The 11,526-nt window shown below is 34.1% G+C and overlaps 1 protein-coding gene across 3 annotated transcripts; it reads left to right on the forward strand.

The window, feature by feature from the left end:
• The first annotated feature begins 1,328 nt into the window (after window positions 1-1,328).
• Window positions 1,329-9,115, forward strand: LOC128219055 (uncharacterized). Of its 3 annotated transcripts, none has more exons than XM_052926866.1 (2): window positions 1,329-1,577; window positions 7,067-9,115. In XM_052926866.1, exon 2 carries the CDS (start codon window positions 7,266-7,268, stop codon window positions 8,673-8,675), a length of 1,410 nt encoding a protein of 469 aa, XP_052782826.1. In that variant the 5' UTR covers window positions 1,329-1,577; window positions 7,067-7,265; the 3' UTR covers window positions 8,676-9,115. The 3 variants fall into 3 exon arrangements, with proteins under 3 accessions (XP_052782826.1, XP_052782827.1, XP_052782828.1); XM_052926867.1 differs by lacking the exon at window positions 1,329-1,577 and adding an exon at window positions 5,255-5,391; XM_052926868.1 differs by lacking the exon at window positions 1,329-1,577 and adding an exon at window positions 6,886-6,942.
• Window positions 9,116-11,526: the final 2,411 nt, after the last annotated feature.

The raw sequence follows: 11,526 nt of genomic DNA on the forward strand, positions 1-11,526 counted from the left end.
CCAAAATCACAAGTTGTGTAGCAATTTGTGTTGAGGTGGAGCATTGTCTGTCGGCGAGGATGGTCGCGAGTTCAAACCCCGTGTCTATCATTTTGTTATTGTTTTTTATAATCAAAAAATGCAAAGTCGATTGACTCACAATTTTCGATATACAAATGTTTCTTGCACTGTCATAGATTGAACGTTTTGACAACTTGTTTTTATTTTTTGTCTTGGAACGAGCCAATGTATGCGAAAATACATACAGACCAGTCATTTAAGACTGCTGGCAAAAAATTAGTTCGCAGATTTTAACATTAAAGTTTGAAAAATGTTGTTGTTTTTTCACTTTTCTTAATCCGTAAGAAACACTTTTAGCCATTAAACATTTATTTTTGAACGGAAATATGAATATCTGCGATCTGACCGCTCGCATGCAGTTTCTTATCACCGGTTTGCAGATATTTACGCAAAATGTTCCTCATTCCAAGACAAAAAATAAAGTAAGTTGTAAATACGGTAACTCTGTGAGAGTGCAGCTTTAAAACCAATTTTATTTCAATGTTGTTTGAAATTTAAATGAAGACAATGTCCCTAATAAATTAGCGGAAGTAAAACCTTTAGCATTTTATATTTATGTAAACTCATTATAAAAAGATGTGAAATGGAAATTCGTTTTTGCTTTTAATATTGTGTGCAAATGGAAAGCGTTGTCCGTTTTAAAATGAATATATATGTGTAATACATATGCAGTCAACGGGTGCTGAAAACATATAAATGTAATTAAGGCCACACAGCGCTGTAAATTCCAAATACCAGCGCACTCGGACTTTCCAATGAGGAATCAGTTTACCATGTCACCGATTTCGGAAAATTGCTAATACCGAAAATACCACTAAACCCTGAAATACGATATATCTGTATTTAACATGTGTGTACGTTGTTCTAACTGAAATAATCATAAATAAACACTTGACTGTAAACACAATGATAAAATATAAATTCTTACTTATATATTTACATTAAAGTCTCTGATTTTGTTTAAGTTATTTATATACGTATGTACTGGGCCACTCAAGTTGTATGCATCTAAACTCCTTATCCGTTATGGTTTCGTAACGGAACATTGTTAAACAATCAATGAAAAGGATATAGATAGATGGATAGATTTATTTCTGTATAAAATGTATAAAACATTTGTAACATTATACATGATTAAAACACCAAGCATAAGTAAAATAGTCCATGTCATCTACATTGTACACAAAGGATAACACAAAAAAGGAATTATAAATCCCTTATTTCCATTGTGGTCTGTTTAACATCTAGCCATACATCCAAACTATTGCATTAATCTCAGTGACAAGGTTGTTGTAAGATTATAATTTATCAAAGCACTCTGTGTCTGTATTATCTACACAAAACGAAAGCAACACGGATTTACCAGGAAGTAAGCGTAAATTCATTTTCGAAAAATCCAAGAAGGTCGGAATTTCCTATAACTACATATTAAGTTTTATTTCTTACATATCATAAAGGATATACATGCAGTCACACATGTAGGCTTGTTTACTTGTGGAGCTGTTTCCCTGTGAAAGGTATGTTTTTCTCTCTTACGATTGTTTATTAACATGTTAAAATGTTAACGTTACTGATAATACTATTGCTACTGCTGGTGCTGCTACTGGTGTTGCTGCTGCTGGTACAGCTACTACTACTACTACTACTACTACTACTACTACTACTACTACTGCTACTGCTACTGCTACTGCTACTGTATAATAATAATAATAATAATAATAATAATAATAATAATAATAATAATAATAATAAAATAATCATCATCATCATCATCATCATCATCATCATCATCATCATCATGATAATAACTAAATAAAAAAATAAATAACAATAATAATAATGATACTAATAATGATATAAATTTTATTTTATTATTTTCAGCAACCACTACAATTACCACCACTACTACCACCATCAACACCACTATCATTACTAAAAGTAATACCTTAAAAACAGCTACAAGCACCACTATAACTTTTTTTTATATATAAATTAAGAACACTATTACAACTATTGTTTTTAATAATGAAAAACTGCTATGAATAGACATTAATACAATGAATTGAGTACGCACACTTGACAATAGGAGTGGAGTTCTATTAATTACACTTGTATGTGTCCGGTATTACAACATTGACGAAGATAAACTCGTCTGGTATTCACATATTATCAGATATATCGCGATAACTTTACCTTTATCACAGTGTTTGACTGTTTGTCCGTCTGTAAAGTACACAAACGTTCGCACATGACTGTATGACATTCAGATTATTCATTATATACAAACAAAGGAAGACAGTACCATGACCGTCCTACATGGCCTAAAAGGTGAACAGTGGTTGATATATGTTAATGAATAATCATGTGTAAATCATTTGACTTTAATGGTGAAAACCAAAACAGACAAAAACATTTAAGTTGTGTACAGATAAAAAATATGAGCGATATTTTGGGAGTTTTTACTTTTGAATTCGTGGCCAGGTAGCTATTAATTCAAGTAATATCTATAAAAGCTTATCAGGTGCACAAAAAAGTAAGACGCCTTTTAAAAAAAAAATATTATCAGCCCCCCCCCCCCAAAAAAAAATGTTTGTTTATTCCCAAATTTTTTAGGTAGGGTAGGTAGGGATTTTTTTTTCAAAATTTGTCGTAAGTTCAGGGTGTTTCCTTGCACATGGCATTCTTTCCTACATTACTGTCATTGCCTGACTTTGTTTTATCATATAAACAATAATTCTGATCGTCCAATTCGCATTTATCCGCCCTTCGTAACTCTCTATTCGCTAACGAGTATTTTTTTGCTCAGAAACGGAAAAAAATAGTTAGGGTCGGCGCATTTTTATAGGTAGGGTCGGGTTACCGAAAACAGACATATATCTTTTTTAGGCCTCAGGTTTAACTCATTTGACTGCAATGATCAAAACAACGACAAAACACATTTGATTTCTCTAAAGACAATATCAGCGATACCTTTAGGACTTTTCTTACTGGGGAGTTCATGGCCACGTAGCTGTTCATGAAAATAACATTTGTAAGAGTTTATTTGTTTTTATTGCATTTGATTAGTGAACAAATACAAGTATTAGCGATGTTCAGGGATTGTTAGCATGTGATTTCGTGGCCACTTAGCTAGATAACATTGATAAACTCGTGTTTACCAATATTGAGCGCGCTTTTTGCAACCGAAATGTAAACGAGTATAACTAAACAAAAACAAAATCGAAAAGGGTAAGAAATAACTAGAACATCGAGATAACAGAGTTGGACAAAGCGACTTCCGACTGTTATTTCTGTTGTCTTAATATAAATCTGTATAAATGTCACAAACAGAAATACGCCTATTTTCATTTTTCTCAACATTGTGTTCATTTTAAATGTTGGCTAAAGTTCAAATCACTAAAATATGTGAGGAAATTTATGAAACTATGGCACTATGTTAACTTTAATGAACGACAAAAATCGTTATTGAAACGCCTCCCAGAAATGGCACGGACTTTTAAGCATTTTTATGATAATATGAACAGACAGTCGAAACCCGTTGACTCGAACATGCTTAGCTCGATGTTATAGTTGGCTTCAACTGGATGATAAAAGGATCGGTTTCTATCTACTTACTATAGGCATTTACGCTAAGCTCGAGTTTCTCGAAGCTCGAGGTATTGTTGCCGGTGTCTGGGAGTTCGAGCCAAAGGAGTTCGACTGTATACATTTTTCTAACTCAAATACGGTTTCACAGAGTTACTACAGAACAGACGTCCTTCAATATGTGCCAAATATATATCCAATGGATACTGTAAACTAAACTATTCGATTTCTGTAAATGTATTAAGTAAAACCGTATCTTAAACACTCCATAATTCACATACATTTGTGCCTTACCCACCACCATTCATGCAACTCTACTACATACATGTATAGTGTTTATGTTATTGGCATTACTTGCTTTTTCTGTTGATGCTTTCGTGAATTGTCATGTTCATGGGTCGGTAGCCTTTTTCTTCTAATAAAATAATTCGTTTATTAATTGATTGGTCGGTTTATTGATTGATTGATCTCTGATTGATCTCTGATTGATTGATTGATTGATTGATTGATTGAAGTCGTTCTGTCTCTTTTTATAAATGAAGGCAAATAGAATATTTTACCAAAAAAATTACCTTATAGTTTCGTAAATGTCATCAAATCCAATGTTAAACGTTTTATTCATTTCCCTTAATTTCGTTTCGCATATAATCTCTTGTTAGGGTCGATTTTCTTTTTTTTCAGAAAATACTACCATAATTGATTCAGACTGTTATAATCAGATAAAAGAGCGTCTTGCAACGTGTAGGAATCATATGCCCAATATCTTTAGAAATCAATATGACTGACGGTGGTGATGCAAACATTGATAGCCATAAACAGTCAAACTCGCTATGTCGAAGTCGTTGGAACCATAGAAAATACTTCGAGATAACGAACATTTCATAAATCTGAAGTACAAAAAAGTTTTATACTAAACCCAAAACATTCGAAAATAAAGGATCGACATAACCAGAACATCGAGATAACAGAGTTCGACATAGCGAGTTTCGACTGTATATGTATTGACGATATTGTCGATAAAGCTTAAAACCTGAAACTTGATATTCATGATGAATATAATAGATAAGACAATAACTTCCGGATAACACTTTTCAGATACTTTTTAGGCAAAGAATTATTACACGCTACGATCTTGATACGAAGTTTAAAGATGCACTCTTACTCCCAAATAAGATTTACCATTATTAAAACATCTGTTTTTATTTACCAAAGATGAATAAATGTCTAAAACAGTGGCTCTTATGAAGGATACCGAGTTTAATTTGAAAGAAAGGTGAAGAAAACACGGTATTTTCATCATATGAGACGATAGTAGATCACAGTAAATCTTTTAGCATTCACCAATCATTTAATATTTTTTGCGTTTTCAGCTATTAAATACATGTTTACAATCTTGTTATCAGTAATTAATATTTCCCATAAATGCATTTTTTAGTGAGAAGTTAAAGGTTTATCAGTCGAATTGAAGTTTGTTACACATGCGTATGTAATGATTTTAAATAAGAGTGTCACTTTAACTAAATTTGAGTTGATATATGACATTGCCGTGACAACTTTCATGTTTTCTTGATTTATGAATTATCAATACAGAACCTTGTCCTACTGATATGAATAATCTTCCTTGATAACAAGAGATATTTCAACAATAAATAAACGTGGATAAATGTAGATAAATATGTTAGTCACGTTATTTCGATTCAAAAGTAACATACTATTGGATAGCTAAATAAGATACTGGCGATGAAGGTATATACTTTTATATGTATTATATTACATTACGAATTTTCATTTCATTTTTATTGACTCTATCTATATTCATTTAGTTTTTGAAATTATATATTTTTTCAAATGGGATGGTAGTATTGTCTACATATGCCGTACATATATTTTGTGATTATAAAACAGTCAACATTAATTGATTTTAATCGCGTGAATCAGAAATTTAAACCGAGGCTGGGTCAGTAGATATAACATAAGCTTGATCACTAAACAGGTAAAGTTTATTGGTATGCTATTACCAAAATAAATTTTCATTAATATCGTTCATATATTATTTTACATGGCATGTTTTAATTGTCACTGTACTTAGTATGGGGCATACACCATTTAATTGTATCCAGCTTGAATGCGCTATTCAAGTACGATGTTTTAATCTGACTTGAACCTAGTAGGAATGTTCACATATGTACTAGTTTTTCAAGAAATGCTCGTTCTGCCATTCTTTATCATTCAGATGTGTATTTATAAAAATTCGTTCTTACAAATGCACAAACTTATTTTGATGCAAATCATCAGAGACGCCGCGAATGTTGTTGACACATAACTAAAAGGAAGCAGATGCTGTTTACTAACATACAAAGTTTGAGGTATCTGGATACAAGCATTCTTCAGTTATTGAACGATGTCTGATTTTCAGCTCAATGTCACTATGACCTTGACAAACTGACGTGAAAAATATTAAGGATGCTGGTCAAGTTTAAGGGACCTCTACCAAGTTCGATGTTTTATACGACCGTCACCTTTGACCCATAAACCTCAAAAGCAGTAGTGACCTTACAACGACATTTGTATATAACTTGATTTTCTTAGTACCAAGATTAACGTATGCTTTATCATACTTTAACTAAGCAGTTAGTCATTTAAATACTTGTAAAACAAAATAATTATACTTACAATGATATTTTCATAAAATAGTTCAATTAAAAGCTAAGTTATATTAATTTGAAGAAGGTCATTCTTAATGCATTGCATTATTGATACTATTATATGTTATGAATTGACATTGATTTTTAAAGTTTACCTATTTATTGAGATTCGATTATTTTAAATAAGAAGAACATAGTTTTTTCCTTAGCTTTCATGAACCAGGCCTAAGGTACAATATTGACACCTATTCCAAACTGATGTCGCGTTTCCGCGCGACGTCAATAACATACATATCATCAAAAAATACATCAATAGATAGTCCGTAAGTTAAAACTTAAAACTTTAAAGTTAAAACCTGAGTTTCTACCCGTCCATATGTGTTAGGTTTTTGTATTTTTGTATCACAGTAAAGAACACCTATAAATTTGAGTTTACTTTGTGTTTATAAACTGATGACCGAGTTTATTACCTTCCGCGTTCTAATAATCTTCCCCAAAAATCCATGTGTTACATTATCCTTCAATAAACAGGTAGAGAAAATAAATACCCCATAAACGAATAAGCTTACGGTATTTGATCGCTCACAACGTCCGTGTTGACGCTCATGTTTTGTATGGGGAAACACCAACTCGTTGTACTTCTTTTTATTGGGTAATCAAGACATGCATAATTCAATGTGTTCATATACAAACATGTAGTGATAAATATTCACCGTACTGATATTATATGGAATGTATCATACATTTATTTAAATATTTACATTTTAATTTTTCAGTTTTAAAACGTACTGCCAAAATTGCAAAAGATTGATGCATCACTCAGGCTGTGTTCGTGGCTTATCAGTATCGTCGGTGTAAGCAAAAAGGTTGAGCATCGATCCTTGATTTCAAAACATTTGACAAGAGTCATTTGGTCTCCGTGACGTTGCTGAGTGTCTTTCATGAAACATATCCTGTTTAAAACGAAAAACAATCATGGGACCCAACGAATGTGACGAGTGTTGCTATGGCTGCCTCTGCTCCTCTTGCGGATACGTGTTCTGCTGCACGAAGATGCAGAAATCTACGCGTATTAAGACCCTGTGGGCGTGGCTCTTCGTCTCCATGACAACTTCGTGTCTCGTGCTCGGATTTATCGTGTTTTCTCCAGACTATCCTCTCGTGGCGCCTTCAGACATGCGGCCTATCGTGAACAACGTCGACTTTCTGTTTTGTGAAGTTGTCAACGTTGTTTCTCCGGGCATAACGTTTGACGGTTACGTCGTTTCCAAACAGAATCTACAACGTCGAGCAAATGAAACTTGGGACCAGAGGGCTGCGTTATCAATTGACGCTAGTTCGTTCAACTATTTTTCATTCTACTTTTTATCAGGATCGGAAATACGATTACAGCATTGTTCACGTCTTTTCGTAACGTTTTATTTCATTCAAGGCCGTGATAACTTTAACTTTTGGAAACAATATAGTGATTGTAATGACTGTTATTTGGAGAAAATTTATATACAACCAAGTGGTGATGACTGTAGTGATATGTCACAAGCTAGTAAACTCGGATGGATAATTCCTGACGACGATGAATATTTCGTTATCTATGCGAGCTCGAACCTGGATGCGACCTGGATAAACGTTCAGTTTTACATTACAAGGACTGTGTATGAACTAGAAAATGCAGCTAGTTTCTGCATAAACGAGCTTGAATGTAACATTGTTCTTCGGCAACCAGATGACGTTGCCGTTATATCCGTAAACCAAGGCAACATCGGTCTGTTTAACCATTCAAAATTGACGACCAAATGTGAACCAAGAATCTGGGCTTATCTGATACTTCACGGAATACCTGTATTAATACTCGGTATTTTATTCAGTATTGTGATACAAAAGTGTTGTCGAAATCCCGACCAGTCACATGACCGGCTGGACGAGACCACGTCACTACTTTACGGTCAAATTTCCCCGCCCGAGTACAGGTACGTGGCACAGTCTCCGCCTAAGTACGAGGATATTGTCAGAGATATCGATCCACCCTCATACACTGAGGTACTGGTTAACAGTCACATAGACGAACAAAACATCGCAAGCACGACGCCAACGGAAGGCAGTCAAAACAATACCTCTATAGTTTTAAATGGAAACAATTATTCGCAATATGGCAGCAATAGTTTACCAACGGGAAACGAGAGAAGAACACGAAGTTTGACGGTATCGGCCCGGAATGTGGACACCCCGAGTGCACCCCCGGGCTACATATCACCCCGGTCCTGGTCATTTCTTATAGACAACGAACGCACTAGTGCAAGCATAGTCCATGGTGCTGTGGCCCGGACAGGGCGCCAAACATTGACGCCGCCAGTTGGTGCTGGAAACATACAAGAGGTGTCCGATTAGTGCAATATTAGAATATATTTTCTCACCTTGGTACAATTTTCAGCGGCAGTGACAAAAAACTATTTTGATTTTCAGATTTCTTGTATTACTTAGTGTTTACATGTTAAAAGTATATACAGTTTAAATGATTTCGTTAAAATCAGTTATTTGTTATCGTGCATTACTTTTTATAACCAAATGATTAGAAAATAGATCAGTTTTTTTATCTTTTCAAAAAATACTAATATATTTTAATTAATTATACGATATGTAAAACATAAATATTATAGCTTCTATGTAAATAGATAAACAAAACGTTTCGCAACAAAATGACGGTTACATGAGTTTTGACCAGATTAACTGATACTGTTTTGTCATTTACAGTATTATTTAGTAGTGTGATATATCACATTTTAATTCTTAACGGTTAATATTTAACTTCGAAAGAAAATTGAACTTAAGGTTGTTCATGTTGTATATTTTAAATACATATACTCTTCCCGAAAAACTATATAAACCACGGCTATAACATATTTCAATAATTTCTTATTTCGTTTATTAAAGGGACTAGATACCATAAGGTCCAAAATTCGGCGAAACAGTATTTAGTCAAAACAATCCTAGAATTAGAGCTAGTATGAGGCCGATAATTCAAGTCTTCATTCGGAAAATATTAAGTTTGATCCTAGTGGTCTGAATAAATTTTCGCTGTCTGCTTCAACATTTGAAATAGATTCCTGCTGATTGACAGGCATCTTGTTGACTCAGTTACAATTGAGTGAGTCATGAATACCAGACCAGCAGACGACCTAAGATGTATTTTACATACAAAATTAATCATAAAAATTATATTGGTGTTGAAGGGACTAGACACCAGATGATACAGGTGCGAGAAAAAATGAAAATTGGTAAATACTTTACCAAAAATTGACATCGTTTTGCACAACGCATTGAATCTTTCTTACTGATGGATCACATCGCATACAACACAGGCATCTTTCGCATTTTTTGTACATTTTTTTCCAAATCGAAGTTTACTGAAGTTGTCTTTCACATTAGCCCTAGTATGCTTAAAAATAGCGTAGACATATTTATCTGTATTCATAAACATATATTATTTAAAGTGGGAAACCATTATGCGCTGTTTTCAAACGGGGATATTGAGATGAGACGGCGCAACATGACCGTGCGTTTATTCTTTAAATCATGGGAAATGGTGTATGAAACTTAGGATTTGCGTTATTCTTTTTTTTTTTTATCTTACTTCTCTCTCTTCCTAGCCCTTCAGAGATCATTTGATACCCTGTCAAAGGTTACCTGATATCTCACGAACCCTTATAAGAATAGTACTTTTGTTTTTTTCTTTATTGGAACAGTTTCCCAATTGACCTCAGCAAATACTTTCTAGTAGTGTTTTAACTAAACATCGTAACATATTTATTATGCATTGACTTAGTCCTCCAATACAATAAGTGAGCCGGAGATACCTATCTTACACTTTGCATTCTCATTCATCTGAGGTTTAATAATATAAGTATCTTTCATGGCCGAGAGTGTAAGATAGGTTCATTCCGACCCGAGCGGGTGCTGTTTTGCGGAAAAGAGGTTTACCGAGTTTCCGCAAAACACCCTGTGCGAGGGTCGGGATGAACCTATCTTACACGAGCGGCTATGGTAGATGCTTTTTCTCCCACCTCAGTTAAACAAAATTAAGTAAAAATGTATTTTTGCTGGAACTCTTTTGTACTTAGTGAAAATAATTGCGTATGGATGTGCGATAGTTCGTGGTTGTCATGGGTATACGCGCAGTGATTTAGAATATGTTAATAGTCAAATCGGTCCTTAAATTGTTGTAAGGAGAGTGAAGCATTATTTCTTGAAAGGTGCGTGAAATCTGTTTTATTGTGACATTTGAAGCGAGAAATAATTAATTAGCGTTCTAAATATTGCCACAAGACATGGTTTCCATGATGCTTCAGACGACAGTCTTCAACAAGGGAGGTAATTGTAATGTGGTGACCATTAAAAAGGAGTTCCACACGGGCAAGATAAGAATTTCTAGCATGGTTAAATTATCGGATCTACTTATCTGAGGTTTAATAATGATAAATCTAACGCATAACATCATTACGTTGGTGTACGATAATGAACGAACCCCTGCAACTGATATCCGTTACAAGAAAGGTAACCCACTATGTCGCTGCAACTGAAGGTTAACGCGTTTCCTTCCCTGTGTGTGTGTTTAATTTATTATTTTATATTAAACTGATTTTGATGTTAAAAAGAAATACATTTTATAAGTTTCCAATAGTTACTAGATTCAGCTGCAAGTATTGTTGTTGCTTGTGTTCTTGATACTGTAGTTTTTGCTGCTGTTGTTGTTACTGTTGACAACGACGACGACGATAATGATGATGATGATGATAATGCTGATGATGCTATGATGGTGACGTCAACGAAGACGACGACGATGATGATGATGATGATGATGATGATGATGATGATGAATTAAGATATTTTAAGACTACTGACCCAGGTCAACCGGAGGCACAAAATACATATTAAGTATGAAACCAGTATTCCCGGTTTTCTGAGACGGTTATCATCAGCAGTGGTATGGTCTCCTTGCACAGGCTGGGTAATATCCTAGTCGTAAACATTACGCTGCTTGAGAGTTCTCAAGTACAAAGTTGCGGGCAGATTATATGCGATAAATATTCTTACGATATTAGTATTGGAATGCAGCTTACTCCAAAATGGGGTTACGCCTGTGAATTGACAATCTTGAGCCTTACGATTTTTATTGAAAATGGGTCGGTATTTGTTTTCAAAAGTCACTTTCGTTTAAAATCTCCTAAACTCAGCATATAAT

This window comes from Mya arenaria, chromosome 15 (genome assembly GCF_026914265.1).
Source record: "Mya arenaria isolate MELC-2E11 chromosome 15, ASM2691426v1".
In the NCBI taxonomy this organism is placed as follows: Eukaryota; Metazoa; Mollusca; class Bivalvia; order Myida; family Myidae; genus Mya; species Mya arenaria.